Here is a 16,773-nt window from a genome sequence, read left to right as displayed (position 1 = left end):
TTTATTTGAATATCTTACAAGCTGTGGTATAGGTAGTCCAACAATGGCTGCCTACCAATGGAAATTTGAACAGTCCAGTAGTTGTTTAGTTCATGAGGCTGGATATTTCAGCTGGTCTTCATTATACACTCAAATTCCAAGGAATTGGGCTCTAATGTTAGTAAAGGGATGAACTTGGTAGCCAGAGCTAGGGCATGCAGGCAAAGAGAGAGAGAGAGAGTCCTTTTTCAATAGCCTTTATATATGTAGGCTACCATGAGAAGGTTTGATCCAGATTAAAGGTGGATCTTACTCTTTGATTTGTGTGTGTGTGTGTGTGTGTGTGTGTGTGTGTGTGTGTGTGTGTGTGTCTGTGTGTGTGTTTGAAGCAGGGTTTATCTGTGTAGACCTGGAACTCATTCTGTAGACCAAGCTGGCCTCAAACTCAGAAATTCCAGTTGTTTCTGCCTCCTGAGTGCTGGAGTTAGCCCATATCACGGGGACCCCCGAAAGACCATCATGGAAATCAAATCCCATATGTAAAAGCAAAGAGCTTTATTTTCAAGCTCCAAGCTTGGTCTCTCTGTTTTTCCGATGTAGCAGTGAGAGCAGAGAGCCCTGATCTCAGGTGGGGTAGAGTTTTTATCATAGCAGAGGTTGGAGTGAGGGGATTTCCAGAGTTCAGGACCCTGGTTGTCTGACATTTGTCTAGGGGTATCTGTAAAACAGAAATAGATGTGTGCTAGACTCAGGGACATCTGGCCATCTTATCTAATCTTATCTAATGGTTGGAATGTTTGGGCAGTATGGATAATTGGCTGAACTTGTTGTATTGGATAAACAATTAGGGAGCTCATTCCCACCTGAGTCTTATTCTCTCTAAGAGAGGAGAATTCTACTTTTCCTTTTTTTTCCCCCTTTTTTTCTTTTGATTTTTCAAGACAAGGTTTTGTGGGGCGTTTACCCACCAACCCTACAGCTCCCCATGGTTTTCTTGAGTGTGAGCAGCAGGAAATATTAGATAGAAGGATTTAGATTTTGGAGACAAACAAATAGAAAATAAAGGATAGCCTCAAGAGGGCCTGGAACCTATTCCAATGAGCCCTGAGTGTCTCTGCCTCAGGTTATTTATAGAGACGCCAAGGGGTGGTGTAGCTAGAGTTTTCCTTCCTGGCCCACAGCCAGGACAAATCTCTCTCACCTGCCAGTCCCACAGCCACTCAAACCCGACCAAGTAAACACAAAGACTTATATTGCTTACAAACTGTATGGCCATGGCAGGCTTCTTGCTAACTGTTCTTACAGCTTAAATTAATCCATTTCCATAAATCTATACCTTGCCACGTGGCTCATAGCTTACCGGCATCTTCACATGCTGTTTCTCATCGTGGCGGCTGGCAGTGTCTCTCTGACTCAGCCTTCCACTTCCCAGCTTTATTCTCCTCCTTGTCCCGCCTATACTTCCTGCCTGGCCACTGGCCAATCAGTGATTTATTTATTGACCAATCAGCAACACATTTGACATACAGACCATCCCACAGCAGGGTGGAGTGATTTTTTTTATATATTAAGAAAGGAGGTCTTGTGGGAGCCCGTTCTCAGATTCCTCGTGGCTTTACTCAGCAGATCTGCATAGAGAGGATGATTAGGATCATGGGCCTGAGTGCATCTGACAGACTCATTTGTGAAGTAGGATGTACACAAGGTCAACAGTTCAACCTCACATTGGGTGAGAGCAGTCCATGTACCAGAAACACTTGAATTCAACTAGTGTCATGTCATGATTCAGGATTTTAAATTCTGGAAATTGTTGATTTTTTTTTAATTCAGCTGTCCATTCTTCTTGGCTGTGTATATATGGCTTCATCTCAGCATCCTGTTCTTCTCCACATCCCTCTATTAAATGCCAGTCTACCATTGAGAGGTGTGAGCTTACTCTTCAAGAATAACTGTTTCAGCTGCTGTTCCATTGCACATCAGAAGCCATCAGCCCACTGCCTGTTCAGCTGCCTTCAAAGAAAAGGGCACTGTACCTTTTCCAGATTGCAAAGGCCACTTCAGGGATGGTGCCACATTGTCCTGGCCTCAGAAGATGCCTTTTGATAAAGCCATAACCACACTTGTTTTGGCAAGAATCAGTAGTCCTTTGTTTCGTGTCCTTGTAGCTTGAGTTTTCCTGACTGGCCCACAGTCAGGACAAATCTCTGACACCCGCCAGTCCCACAGCCACTCAGACCCAACCAAGTAAACACAGAGACTTATATTGGTTACAAACTATATGGCCGTGGCAGGTTTCTTGCTAACTGTTCTTACAGCTTAAATTAATCCATTTCCATTAATCTATACCTTGCCACATGGCTCATGGCTTACCGGCATCTTTACATGCTGTTTTTCATCATGGCGGCTTGCAGTGTCTCTCTGACTCAGCCTTCCACTTTCCAGCTCTATTCTCCTCCTTGTCCCACCTATACTTCCTGCCTGGCCACGGGCCAATCAGTGATTTATTTATTGACCAATCAGCAACACATTTGACATACAGACCATCCCACAGCATGTCCTGTCTGTCCATTTTGTCCTGTTGATTCGAGGATACTTTGTTGTCCAGTGGATAACTTTTGCCACAATGAAAATTAACTCCATATGCAGTTTCTTCAATGCCCATATTTTCTCTGAAGTAGATTGGTACTGCCAGAAGCCAACATGTCTCAAAAAAGAAAAATTTTCTAAGTTATTAAAACATTTTAAATGCCATATTCTGTATATCTCTGAAAGGTTTGAAGATGACCTGTCTATCTAAAATATATCTGCTCAATCTTGAAAACATACCCAATATGACTACAACTTCTATTGCAATGTCTAACTACTTTCATTTCTTTATATCCTAATAGTTGGTAATAATAACATTCAAGGATCAGCAAATTGCATTACATTGTTAAATGAATGGTATAAGTACAATTAGAAATATACATATAGCATTTTCTAACAATATCAATTTCAATATATATAATTTGTATACAATATAAAACAATACAATCCAATGTAAAGTATTTAAAACTAGTAATTGTCTTTTTCTTCTTTTCTTTTCTTTTCTTTTCTTTTCTTTTCTTTCTTTCTCACTTTTTTTTAAACAAGAGCCTTAAATCTAATCTCCTTTGCTTAGCCTTTTTCCTAACACTTGACAACAACTTGTAACCAACCCCCCTAAACAATGAAAATTATCCCAGAACCAAAACCCATTAAAAAGACCAAAAAACCACCCACCCCACACCACCTCTTTGGGAATGTGGGCGTGGTATTCTTAAAATTGCTTCCTGCTGGGTATGGGCAAAGTTATCTTTATGCTGATAGAAAAATTCTAGGTTAATTGTCAAATTCTAGGAAAGGTAACTATATTCTTCATTATCCAGTCTGTGTATAATGCCAAAGATCAGGGTTTATCTCAAGTCCTTATTCAAGTAGTCTTTGAGACTGGATCATCTCACCTAGCCCTCTCAAACTTGCTCTGAGCACTTTGTAGTTCAAAGCTGATCTGTAGATGATGTTTCTCAGGTTAGTGATATTATTATTGTCCATGTGGAATTGTTGTTGTTGTGGGGCCCCATCTTCTTCCTGGAGACTTCAGTTGATGTTAGGCCTGGCCGTGATTTCCTGCAGAAAACTGATAAGAGACTCAAACACAAAGACATATATATGTAGCTAATTGAAGCCTTTATTCTTTCTAAAATTAGTTAATACTCTATATGACCATTCATATTGAAAGACCCTGCTTACACCCCGCTTATAGCAGGCTTTTACTCAGCCTAAGGAACGCCATTCTGCAAGGCATGTACCAGGAAAACAGGAAGTTCATGACTGTGGCTGGCCACCCGGCCTTGGGAAAGAGAGCTATGGTCGGCCACCCAGCCTTGGGAGAAAAACCGTTGAGTCAAAATAAGACATCTGTGGTTAGCTACTCGACCTTGGGGAATAAACAGTTGGGTTGGGAAAACACCCACAAGGCCAAGTCAGCCACACACATCAAATTTCCGAGAATTTTAAAAGTTCACCCTGACCTCAATTGAATCAACCAATGGGAACCCTGTAACTATGCTTCTCGCTTCTGTAACCGCGCTTCTGCCCCTGGGATCCTATAAAAAGTCCCCCTTACCCGAGGAAGGCTCTGTGTATCTGAATAAACCCTCTTGCTGTTTGCATCTGATCCGTGGTTTCGGCGTGTTCCTTGGGGTTGGGGTCTCTCCTGAGGGAAGATCTCCTCCGGGGGTCTTTCAATATCTTAACAAGGTTTAAAATGTATCTATATCTATATCTATATATATATATTAATCTTGTAAATTTTGATATAAAATTTATACTTTAAAAAAAGTTTAAAGAATCAGAATAGAATCAAAGAGTTGAGATTAGTAATAGAATAGTCCCTTAACTAATTTGGCTTTTCTCCTGTCCCACAGCAGAAGATGGCTCTTTTCTACTGGCATGATACAGGGAGTTTGCATTTTTCTTTTAACAATATGCTTGAGTTTAAAGAAGGAGAGAGCCATTCTCCAACTCCAAAGCCAGCTTTAAATTTTAACTGAACTGGGACTATTAGAAGACCAATAGTGTTAGATCTTTAGAGAAGTGCAGAAACAAACATTTAGGAAGACATAAAATTTTTTAGATGATATACCAATAGGCCATTTTACTCTTGTTTCCTGGGATAGATGATTTGTCCTTTTTCCTCAGTTGTCTCATTTGTCCAGTGTTCTTCAGATTCCTTAACCTTCATTCTCCTAAAAGACAAAAACAAAAACTTTTCCCCAAGACTAATTTTGGGGATTTTCCTTTTTTAAAAAAATTTAGTTTCCTGTAATTTGTTACTCCACCAGAGTAATAGCCAATTCTTTTGTATTTAAGTGAGATCTACTTATTTTACATTCCTCAGTGCTCAGTTATCAAGGAGGCTTTAAGCCCCAAATCCTGCCGACTACGCCAATTGTACAGAGCACATAACCCAGTTACGGGGGAGGAATAATCACTCTTATTCAGAATTGGTATAACACTCATTTATTCACACAATAAGATTACAAGCAATATTTATCTCATCTCCCAAATGGAAGCGGGAGTACCTCTCCGGGTATACAGGTCCGGACTCACCAAGTCTGTTCCTCTGGATCTTGGGTCACCCTTCCTCTGGTCAGCCATGTCTGCACTGGGGACAGGATCTCACGTATCTGGCAGAGGAGAGTCGTCTCATGCGAGGGCCTGACGAGCTCTTTTGGTTGGGTCTGAGGCTTCATCTTTTATATTCTTTTCTGGCTAGGTTTCTAGTCTTATCCCTACTTCCACACATAGCTTATAGCTTCTCACTACTCCATTTATGGTTTACTTACATCATTCTATTGCTTATCACTTCTGATCAGGGTTGTTCACCCTAGGTCTTACATGTTCCTTACAAGTATATACCAAAATTCCAAGGAAGGAGGCTCTAATGTTAGTAAAGGGATGAACTTGGTAGCCAGAGCTAGGGCAAGCAGGCAAAGAGAGAGAGCTTCCTCTTTCAATAGCCTTTATATATGTAGGCTACCATGAGAAGGTTTGATCCAGATTAAAGGTGGATCTTACTCTTTGATTTGTGTGTGTGTGTGTGTGTGTGTGTGTGTGTGTGTGTGTGTGTATGTGTGTATGTGTTTGAAGCAGGGTTTATCTGTGCAGACCTGGAACTCATTCTGTAGACCAAGCTGGCCTCAAACTCAGAAATTTCAGTTGTTTCTGCCTCCCGAGTACTGGAGTTAGCCCATATCACAGGGACCCCCGAAAGACCATCATGAAAACCAATCCCATATGTAAAAGCAAAGAGCCTTTATTTTCAAGCTCCAAGCTTGGTCTCTCTGTCGGTCTGATGTAGATTTATAGAAATGGATTAATTTAAGCTGTAAGAACAGTTAGCAAGAAGCTTGCCACGGCCATACAGTTTGTAAGCAATATAAGTCTTTGTGTTTACTTGGTCGGGTTTGAGTGCTGTGGGACTGGCAGGTGAGAGAGATTTGTCCTGGCTGTGGGCCAGGCAGGAAAACTCAAGATAGAAGGGGCTTGAGTAAAAATTGCTTCTAACTCCTGTCCTGGTGCTGACATTCTGAGATATAAGATTTGAAATTGGGATACTTAGGTTGGAGCATGAAGTCCCATGTTTGGGAGACTGAGTGAGGCAGAAGGATTCTTTGAGGCCAGAAATTTAGGGTCAACTTTGGCAATATGGTAAGACCCGGTGTAGCTGAAAGTTTTCCTATGCTTCGTTCAGGAAAAGCATTGTTTTGGAAATAACTCCCATACTTTCCTTGTCTCCTGCAGGTAAGAAATCTTTTTCATTTCTTCTGTCTTAGCTGTTTGATGACTATTCTTGGTAGTCAAACTGACTGTAATTAACTAAAACCCAAAGAGTTGGTTACACCTGTGAAGGATCTTTCTTAAAGGTTTTGATGTTAAAGACTCATCTTTAATCTGGATCATTTGAGGTGATCAGATCCATCTTTAGCTGCTTGGTGCACACCTTTAATCACAACACTCAGGAAGCAGAGGCAGTCATATTTTCTGCGTTTGAGGCCAGTATGGTCTGCAAAATGAGTTCCAGGGCTATACAGATCAACCCTGTCTGGAAAACACCAACCAACCAACCAACCAAACAAACAAACAAACAAACAATCAAACAAAGAATAAGATCCACCTTTAATCTGGATTGCACCTTCAGGTAGCAGCTGGCATATATAAAGAATATTGAAGAAGGAAGCTCTCTCTTTTTGCCTGCTTGCCCTAGCTCTGATTATCAAGTTCATTCCTTTACTAGCATTAGAGCCTACTTCTTTGGAATTCTGGTGTATACTGAAGATTAGCTGAGACATCCAGTCTCATGGACTTAACAACTACTAGATTCTTCACATTTCCATTGGTAGGCAGCCATTGTTGGACTACCTGTACCACAGCTTGTGAGACATTATAAAAAATCCACTTTCTACATATATGGAGAGACTCATTCTACCAGTCTTGTTCATATAGAGAACCTTAAATAATGCAGCTGGTTTTTGTTTTTGTTTTTGTTTTTAACCTGCCCACTGAAGAAGACATGTTGGCTAACAGTAGCGATCATAAAGACATTTTCCTAGCTCCATTATTCTCTAAGTATTCAACTTTTTGGAAGCCTACTCTTTTTATTATTATTCATTTGCCAAGAGTTTGCTCTGAATTTCAGGAATAAAACTCCTAAAGCAATGGAGCCATCATCCAGCCTTCTGATTGGAGAAAGACCTATTATCTTGTTTGAGATCTGGTTCCTGCTTTTCTTTCCTGGTTGTATGAAGACCCTGTGACAACCAGTTAAAAAGTACCTGCAGTTCATTTGATCTCAATGTGAAACCACAGAACAATTATTTCCTTTTGTGTCCTTAAATCTCTTTTTAATTGTTAATATTCTGGGTACCCTTCCACCTGTGGGACAGGGAATCACAGTGTGTATAGTGGGCTGTGCAAGCTAGCTAGTTAGCTACATTGTGCCCAGGAGGAAAAAGGGGACGTGCCTATGGAGTGCAGGAAGATGGCAGGGCCTGCTGCTATTGGAGCAAGGGGCAAGTACTATTGAAATGCGTATCTCTGTTGATCTAGCAAAGGTCTTTGTGGTGGAAGTCAGAGTCAGGAACCATTGTGCTGTGTCTTTAAGTACACTGTAACTCAATGGGAGGTGCTCTTGTCACTCAGGCCTCACTAGCCAATCAGGCCCTGTAGGTGACCCGCCAGTCAGAAGTGGTGCAGGGCTCTTCCAGGCGCTGGGCTTCAGACTTGGCTTTGAAGAGGAGCTGGCACAGGTGGTTTTCTGTGCTGTTCTACCATTGCTGCTGCAAGGAGCTGAGCATAGAGCTTGGACAAGTTGGGAAACCACGACATGGTAAGTGAGGGGCTGATGGCCCCAAATGGGTAGGAGCAGATGGGGATGTGCAGGAGCCAGTGTGGTGGGTCCTCCCCAAATCTGGGTGGGAACTTGCAGCCAGATTCCCTGTCCTGTGAGATCACATGCAGTCTTTGCAACTCCCTGAACCCAGGGACAGGCCTCTGAGTAACTTTGCTGTGTGAGCTGAATCTGTTCAGAGCATTGGGAGCAGGGAGCTGTGTGTAGAAACATCTTTGTAGTGAACTTAAACATGCTTTTGGTGCATCCATGGAAAGCAGGTTTCGAAACTTGGAGAGTCCTAGTTTCTCCAGTATCTTCTAGAGTTCAACAATTTGCATTTAACCTTTATGTGTAAGATACATTTATAGTTAATTTTGTGGAAGTTGTAAAGGGCATCTCAGGTGTTGGGGTAGCACTCCACTAATATATGCCATGACGTAGAAGAGTAGAATTGGTGATATAAAGGATTTACCAATGCTTAGGAGATAAAGTCTCACAAAGTAGAATTCAGGTGAGGGAGGACTGCCTCTAAAACATTCAAAAGATAAGTATATGCTAACCAGCCCTGTTAGAGATTAGGATGTTAGGATACACATTTGTTCACCAGGATTGTCCAAACATTTGGCTCCAAACCATACAAAGAAGCCACCCCTGATTAAAAACTAGCCACTAGACCTATCCCCATATCAAAGAACAGGCTGCTAAAGGAGGCATTATAGGGTCACAACCAACCTGGTGTGCCATAAAGTTCCAGTTTTCTTTTTGAGAAAAACATAATTCTGTCAGATGGGTATTATGAAACCAGGTGACAACTATTTGATAAGTAAAAGACTGTTGTGTTAAGGACTTGGCCTGTTCAAGCAAGGCTTTCAGTTAAGCCCTGTGTTTGTCTGCAGGATTTCCCAGCTATGAGGCAATGGATTGGCTGCACTGGACATAGAGTTTATAATGGAATGTTCACACAAAGGACCCTGTGCTTTGGATGAGGAACAGGATGTGCTCTAGGAGAGTGGAAGAATGTCTACTAAAATACAAATGTTCCAGACTAGAGCCTTTTCTGTTGGGCTGGAAGGACAGAGTTGGAAGGACTGTGCTGTCTGAGTCATTTGATCTCTGATCACCAAGTAGGGGAGCTGCTAATATTCTGAGGTCTAGCTGGGTGGCCCTAACCAATGAGGGATTCTGAGGAGGCTTGGCAATCAGGAGTACTAGTGGCAAGTTGCTTGTGAGTTCTTTCCAGGATTCTCCTCTGCTTCTGGTGTAGGCAGTTGTAAAGACCACAAACCATGCCATGGTGAGTGTAGGGTGTTCAGAGCAGGTCTGCTGAGCTGTCATTTCTGCTGGGATTTGGTGAACCATGAGCCAGACTGTGGTTCTGTTGGTTCATGTGGTTACCTGTCCTCTGAGCCTCCCTGTGTATGAATTTCCTGGGGAAGGGGAGACTCTGAAGCCCTGACATGGGAGGATATGATGCTTGTAGTGTCACTATCCAGTGTGCACACACAGGCACTGCTTTTGGTGTGCAGTGGGAAGACAGATTGGAAAACTGAAGGTCTGGTTTCTACAAGTTCTGAATATTGCATTCCACTTTCAGGTTTGTCTTATAAATGTTACAAATAGTTTGGAAAGTGGTAGAAAGATGTGATGTGTCTCACTTTTCAGCAATACATGATTAGAAGGCTTTTAAATTTCTGCTACTACCAGCCACAATGGTGTGATTCAGTAAAGTTTAGTTCTAGGGGACAAAAGGAGTTTCTGATCTGCAGAGATTTCTCAGGTGTGCATGGTGTTGGTCAGGTGATAGGGCAGAATACACATCTTGTGCCATAAACCATGTGGCAGAAAGTACCAAATTCCCCCCAAGTGCCTGCCTTGAGGAGATTTCTATCAGGGTCCAGAACAGATGCTACAAGCAGCTAAGGATACTAATCTGAGGGATGTTCAATGAATCTAAGCACACTGAGCTCATTAGTCCATTCACTTTACTCTTCTAAGTCAATTCTACTATTGCTGTGGGTGGGAAACCAGTATATATACATGAACAGTCATTCTTTTACAATGCATTGTGAGATTTGAAGTTTTCAGGGTCACTGAGAAAGGTGATAGGGATCCACACATAAAACAATAATTGTCAGTTTCCAATTACAACCCAAAAGGGGAGTGACTAAAGGGGAGTTCTCTGGTAAGGTCAACTAAAGGCTAAGATCAATCAGGGAATTTATTTGCTCAAAGTATAATCTAGAAATGGCTAGGTAGAATGTTAGGGGTCAATAAGTCACAAGAAAGTAAACTGTCTTTGGTACCACTTCCCCCCAACACACACCCACTTTCTCGTCCTGGCTGCAACTGCTTTCTGATAGGGAGGGGGAGTACGCCAGGTTGCTAGACAACCTAAGTCAGAGCATGCAGCATTCCGTTAGTAAAAGCTCAGAGTAATTTTAGAGGAGAAAATCTAGGAATAGCACCTGGCTGAGGAGGAGTTAAAACTTAATTTGCACAAGAAAGAAGCTTGGCACCTATCACCTGCCTGGCCTGTAGGCAGTCTCCTTGGGTTGGGGGAAGTAACTGCTTTAAATCAGTAACTAGCAAATGGCTAAAACATCATCCCAGGAATGTGAGCAGTAAATCTCTTAAGTTAGGGTCTTGTCTTAATAACCCGTGGTGAAGGTAAAGAGTTGAGAATTTAATTGCTAGTGGTTATTTTCTCTTATCTGTAAGTGAGATGAGCTAATGTTTGTCTATGTGCTGTTTTGTTCTTTTTTTTTCCAAGCCAAACTGTATCCAGCTTTATTAAAGATACTTTCCATAAACAATCATGGTTTTTCAGGCAGGACATGGGCAGATAGTCATTAACAGTATACAGGAACTTCCAAACTCCCTTATTGTATAGACTACCAAAATCAGAAAGCCACTATAAAACCCCATGAGTCGTCATTTGATGCTTTGAAAAGGGGGAGAGCTTAGAGTGAGGGCTGACAGTTCACACTGAGGATGTTGTTTAACAACTTTTGACAAGCCGACCCTGACTTTCAGGAAGCCAGACGAACACGGCAGAATTATCAATCTGAAGATCCACAATCTTTTATAAAAGGAACCGCTGCTCTTTTGAGGACACAATTGCTGTGGGATGGTCTGTATGTCAAATGTGTTGCTGATTGGTCAATGAATAAATCACTGATTGGCAGTGGCCAGGCAGGAAGTATAGGCGGGACTAACAGAGAGGAGAACTGAGAGAACAGGAAGCTGGGTGGGAGAGACACTGCCAGCCGCCATCAGGACAAGGAAGATGTAAAGTACCGGTAAGCCACGAGCCATGTGGCAAGGTATAGATTAATGGAAATGGATTAATTTAAGCTATAAGAACAGTTAGCAAGAAGCCTGCCACGGCCATACAGTTTGTAACCAATATAAGTCTCTGTGTTTACTTGGTCGGGTCTGAATGGCTGTGGGACTGGCGGGTGTCAGAGATTTGTCCTGACTGTGGGCCAGGCAGGAAAACTCTAGCTACAAATGGCGTCCAACGTGGTGGCAAGAGTTTCCACCTAAAAACTGAGAAAAAAGATTCTAAAACGGAGCTAAAAACAGTTCCTAATTGTCTCTCTCAAATGAGCGGCAGCTGCCGGTTTGAGCTGCCGGTTTGAGCTACTGGTGGTTCCTAGCGTGTGCGCTCGACCTGCCACCATATGGCGGGAATGAGGCCTCTGCAAGTGGCACATTAAGCTGCGTGGTGGATTTAGCCTTTGCTAGCACAAAACAAAAAAAGAGGTTTTGGGGCTACACGCTGCTTGGATAAAAGCATAGACCCACGATAGCTCCCAGAGCTGGCGGAAAACGTACTACCGCCATGCTGGGAAGCTGAGGTGGGTGGAGCCAGCAGCCACAGCTGCTGCAGTTTAAGGCAATAGATTCACAATAAGACAGATTCAGATGTAATAGTTTACAATGTGTGTAAAATATACGTAGGCTTGAAAGAGATTAAAAAGGTGATATATACAGTTACAGAAACAAATACGTAGTTTTAAAAAATAAAGTCTTTAAAGAGACAGTAAAATTAATATAAAAAATAAGCCCCATAAAGATGGATATCACACAGAGAATCTGGATTGTGTTGTCTTTGGGATTCTTAACTACAGAGAGATATTTGATTGTAAAGGAAGCTGAGTTAAACCAATATGCATATTTTAAAGGTACCTTGACTTCAAAATTTGGATATAAGGATATGTTACTTTGGAAAGGAGACTCTGCTTTTGTTTCCACAGAAAGCCAGAGGCTATGGATTTGTTCCAGATTAAGACACATCAGGTTTGACCAGCCAAGACCACCTGAAAGGTCTCCGATGACACCATAGCCCAGATGATCCAACATCCAGAACCGTTTCAAGGCAACTGGCTCAGATGATACAGCCTCATGGACTACTCCATAATCCTAAAATATTCTTTGTGTCCCCATAAGATACAGCGCCCCCCTCCAGCAGGAAGTAGTAAGAGAAGCTACGCCCAAATTCCCAAATATACCAAGCTGACTTTGGAGATGTGTAAAGGTTAAAACCTTCCTTTTTAAGAAAAGAAAAGGGGAAGTGCTGTGGGATGGTCTGTATGTCAAATGTGTTGCTGATTGGTCAATGAATAAATCACTGATTGGCAGTGGCCAGGCAGGAAGTATAGGCGGGACTAACAGAGAGGAGAATTGAGAGAACAGGAAGCTGGGTGGGAGAGACACTGCCAGCCGCCATCAGGACAAGGAAGATGTAAAGTACCGGTAAGTCACAAGCCATGTGGCAAGGTATAGATTAATGGAAATGGATTAATTTAAGCTATAAGAACAGTTAGCAAGAAGCCTGCCACGGCCATACAGTTTGTAACCAATATAAGTCTCTGTGTTTACTTGGTCGGATCTGAATGGCTGTGGGACTGGCGGGTGTCAGAGATTTGTCCTGACTGTGGGCCAGGCAGGAAAACTCTAGCTACACACAATGATACCACTGCAAAGTCCAGATTGCCTGATAGACTGGCAAAACCAATTTTGGGGGTCAGGTTCCAACAGGTGTCTGGTTTGAAGGGAGTTAAGTCTATGTTGATGGTACAGGGGAGGAAGACACAGAAATGAATTTAGAGTTTCACACACTAGGCATTTTGTGCCATGGTGGCCACATATGTCAACACCAGGACGTCTCTCCTGAGAGCCAAGAGGAGTCTTTCAAAATTAGCAGGGAAAGATGTTTTCCAACATCAACCATCACCAATCCAGCTTGGGAGATGACACATGTTCCTTCCCCACCCCAAAACAATGAAGTATTCTGTGTGCTAACAACATAGCTTCAAAAAAAAAAAAGTAAAACAAAATTCTGCATTTTTATAAAACTTGATAAAAAATAGTATTTCAAACTGTACAGTCACCAGAAGTACACAGTTATCAAAAATGCACACATTTCACTTGGCATCTTCAGCACCTTCAGCTTTTTGTGCCTGGTCTGTTTTGGCGTCTCTGTTTTCTGCAGGATTATTCACATCCTTCCTGGCATCAGCCTTCCCCTTCTTCCCCTTGGGGACCTTCTCTCCCTTCTTTGCAGGGGCCTTTTTAGGCTTGGGCTCTGACTTTGGAGGAGCAGGTTTAGCAGATAACCTTGCAGATCTTCTCTGTGGCTCATCCTTCACCTTGGCTTTATCTCCTTTAGTATCCCCTTCAGTCTTTCTTTTGGGCATGGCAGATGTCGGCACTGGACGCAGGGATGTAGCGTTGCGCAGGTTTGGTCGTCCGGGTGTCGTTCTCGCTGCTTCTTCACACTGCTCCGCAGTTTTGTTCTTGGAAAAAGGTTTCTTTGCAGAAATACTTTTGTCTGGAGAATGGCTCTGGCCAGATTTATGTTAATGAAAAGGTAAACATGACTGGGGACAGCCATCCAATTACCCCAAATGTATAAGGAGAGTTGTGCCAAATTAGTGATCAATCATACTGTTATAAATTCTTGAAGGAAAAGTGGAATAGGGAAACTCCAATAGAACACAAGAAATTCATTGCAGGATACAGCTAATATATTCAAAGCTAATATCACCAAGTCTCCTTAAGTCTTGGTTTTCCTCTGGAAAAGTCCATAACTTTTTCTAGGTAATAGCTTTGTCAATATTAGCTGAACTCCTTCATATTTCTACTGTTGGCAGCAAGAAAGCAGATTTTAGGATATTCAATGAAGTTTTGGGATTGGGTTAGGGCTAGGGCTGGGGCTGGGGCTGGGGCTGGGGCTGGGGCTGGGGCTAGGGCTAGGGCTAGAGGGTTAGGGTTGGGTTAGGGTTAGAGGTTGGGAGGGAGGAGGGAGGAGATGGGATATTTATGTAGAGTGAGTAGAAAATTTCTTAATAAAAAATTAAAATAAAATTATGCCCTTCAAAAAAAAACAAAAACAAAACAAAAACAAAAATAAATATTCCACTATTATCCTATCTACAAAATCCCACCCCTGGGTATGCATCTACACAATCCCACTCCCATGACCTGTACACACATGACCTACCCAAGCAGCCTTAGGGGGTTAGGGTTAGGGTCAGGGTGTGGGGTCAGGGTCAGGGTTAGGATCAGAGTTAGAGGATAAGGGTCAGGGTGATGATCAGGGTCAGGGTCGGGGTGGTCAGGGTTAGGGTTGGGTTTAGGAGCTAGGGGTTAGGGGTTAGGAGTTAGGGTTAGGTTTAGGCCTCCATTCCGTTCCTTTCCATTTCCGTTCCATTTCATTCTGTTCTGTTCTATTCCACTGTTTGTGTCAGGGTCAGGGACTAGGGTCAGGGTTAAAGTTGGGGTCAGAAGAGTTAGGGTCAGGGTCAGGGTTAGAAGGGTTAGGGTCATGTTCTGGGTTGGAAGAGTTAGGGTTAGGTTCGGGTATAGGGTCAGGGTCAGAGTCAGGGTCAGGGTCGGGTGTAGCGTGAATCCTAAAGGGTCTTATTAATAAAAATCAAACCTGATGCCAGGTATTGGGTGAATTGAACTCACAGAGATCTAGGTGGATCTAGGCCTCTGGAATGCTAGGATTAAAGGTGTGTGCTACCACTGCCTAACCTCTATGTTTAATATTGTGGCTGTTCTGTTCTCTGACCCCAGATAAGTTTATTAGAGTGCACAATATTTTGAGGAATACAATATCACCACAGTCGGTTCAGGGTTAGGGTCAGGTTCAGGGTGAAGGTGAGGGTCAGGGTCAGGGTGAGGGTTCAGGGTTAGAGGGTTGCTGAGGATCAGGATTAGAGGATCAGGGTGAGGATCAGGGTTAGAGGGTTGGTGAGGATCAGAATTAGAGGGTCAGGGTGAAGGTTCAGGTTTAGAAGGTCAGGGTGAGGGTTGAGGGTTTAGAGGGTCAGGGTGAGGATCAGGGTCAGGGTGAGGGTTCAGGGTTAGAGGATAAGGGTGAGAGTCAGGGTGAGGGTCAGAGGGTCAGGGTGAGGGTTAGAGGGTCAGGGGTCAGGGTCAGAGGGTGAGGGGTCATGGACAAGGTCAGATGTCAGGGGTCAAGGTTGGGGTCAGGGATCGGGGTTTAGGGTCAGGGTTTAGGGTTAGGGTTTAGGGTTGGGGTTAGGGGTTAGTGCTGTGGGATGGTCTGTATGTCAAATGTGTTGCTCTGATTGGGAAATAAATAAATCACTGATTGGCCAGTGGCTAGGCAGGAAGTATAGGTGGAAATTGGAAGGTAGATTCAGAGACACTGCCAGCTGCCACGATGACAAGCAGCATGTGAAGATGCAAGTAAGCCATGAGCCACGTGGCAAGGTATAGATTTCTGGAATTGGATTATTTTAAGCTGTAAGAACAGTTAGCAAGAAGCCTGCCACGGCCATATAGTTTGTAACCAACGTAAGTCTCCTTTTTTACTTGGTCCGGTCTGAGCAACTGTAGGACTGGCAGGTGAGAGAGATTTGTCCTGACTGTGGGCCAGGCAGGAAAACTCTACTACAGGTTAGGGTTAGGGGTTAGGGTTAGGGTCAGGGTTAAGGTCAGGGTCAGGGTCAGGGTTATGGTCAGGGTCAGGATCAGGGGTTAGGTCCAAGGGTCAAAGATCAAAAGGTCAAGCGTCAAAAGTTAAAGATCAAGGGTCAAAGATCAAAAGGTCAAGGGTCAAAGGTCAAGAGATCAAGGGTCAAAGGTAAAGAGATCAAGGGGCAAAGGTCAAAGGTCAAAAGATCAAGGGCCAAAAGGTCAAAAGTTAAAGATCAGGGGTCAAAAGGTCAAAGATCAAAAGGGTCAAGGGTCAAAGGTCAAGAGGTCAAGGGTCAAAGGTCAAGAGATCAAGGAGCAAAGATCAAAGGTCAAAAGATCAAGGGTCAAAGGTCAAAAGTTAAAGATCAAGGGTCAAAAGGTCAAAGATCAAAAGGTTAAGGGTTAGGGTTAGGGTTAGGGTTAGGGTTAGGGTTAGGGTTAGGGTTAGGGTTAGGGTTAGGGTTAGGGTTAGGGTTAGGGTTAGGGTTAGGGTTAGGGTTAGGGTTAGGGTTAGGGTTAGGGTTAGGGTTAGGGTTAGGGTTAGGGTTAGGGTTAGGGTTAGGGTTAGGGTTAGGGTTAGGGTTAGGGTTAGGGTTAGGGTTAGGGTTAGGGTTAGGGTTAGGGGTTAGGGTTAGGGTTAGGGTTAGGGTTAGGGTTAGGGTTAGGGTTAGGGTTAGGGTTAGGGTTAGGGTTAGGGTTAGGGTTAGGGTTAGGGTTAGGGTTAGGGTTAGGGTTAGGGTTAGGGTTAGGGTTAGGGTTAGGGTTAGGGTTAGGGTTAGGGTTAGGGTTAGGGTTAGGGTTAGGGTTAGGGTTAGGGTTAGGGTTAGGGTTAGGGTTAGGGTTAGGGTTAGGGTTAGGGTTAGGGTTAGGGTTAGGGTTAGGGTTAGGGTTAGGGTTAGGGTTAGGGTTAGGGTTAGGGTTAG

At 43.2% G+C, this 16,773-nt stretch overlaps 1 protein-coding gene across 1 annotated transcript; it reads right to left on the bottom strand.

The window, feature by feature from the left end:
* Nucleotides 1-13,199: 13,199 nt before the first annotated feature.
* Nucleotides 13,200-13,596, bottom strand: LOC128113965 (non-histone chromosomal protein HMG-17-like). Its single transcript, XM_052743807.1, has one exon. The coding sequence runs from the start codon at nt 13,594-13,596 to the stop codon at nt 13,324-13,326; it is 273 nt and encodes a 90-aa protein (XP_052599767.1). The 3' UTR covers nt 13,200-13,323.
* Between the last annotated feature and the right edge of the window lie 3,177 nt (nt 13,597-16,773).

The sequence above is a fragment of the Peromyscus californicus genome, unplaced genomic scaffold, assembly GCF_007827085.1.
Source record: "Peromyscus californicus insignis strain IS unplaced genomic scaffold, ASM782708v3 Scaffold_19__1_contigs__length_69161282, whole genome shotgun sequence".
In the NCBI taxonomy this organism is placed as follows: Eukaryota; Metazoa; Chordata; class Mammalia; order Rodentia; family Cricetidae; genus Peromyscus; species Peromyscus californicus.
This window is presented reverse-complemented; position numbering and strand designations above follow the sequence as displayed.

What these genes read in the sequence shown, in the direction of transcription:
- LOC128113965 (XM_052743807.1), bottom strand. Translation starts at nt 13,596, where the DNA reads ATGCCCAAAAGAAAGACTGAAGGGGATACTAAAGGAGATAAAGCCAAG.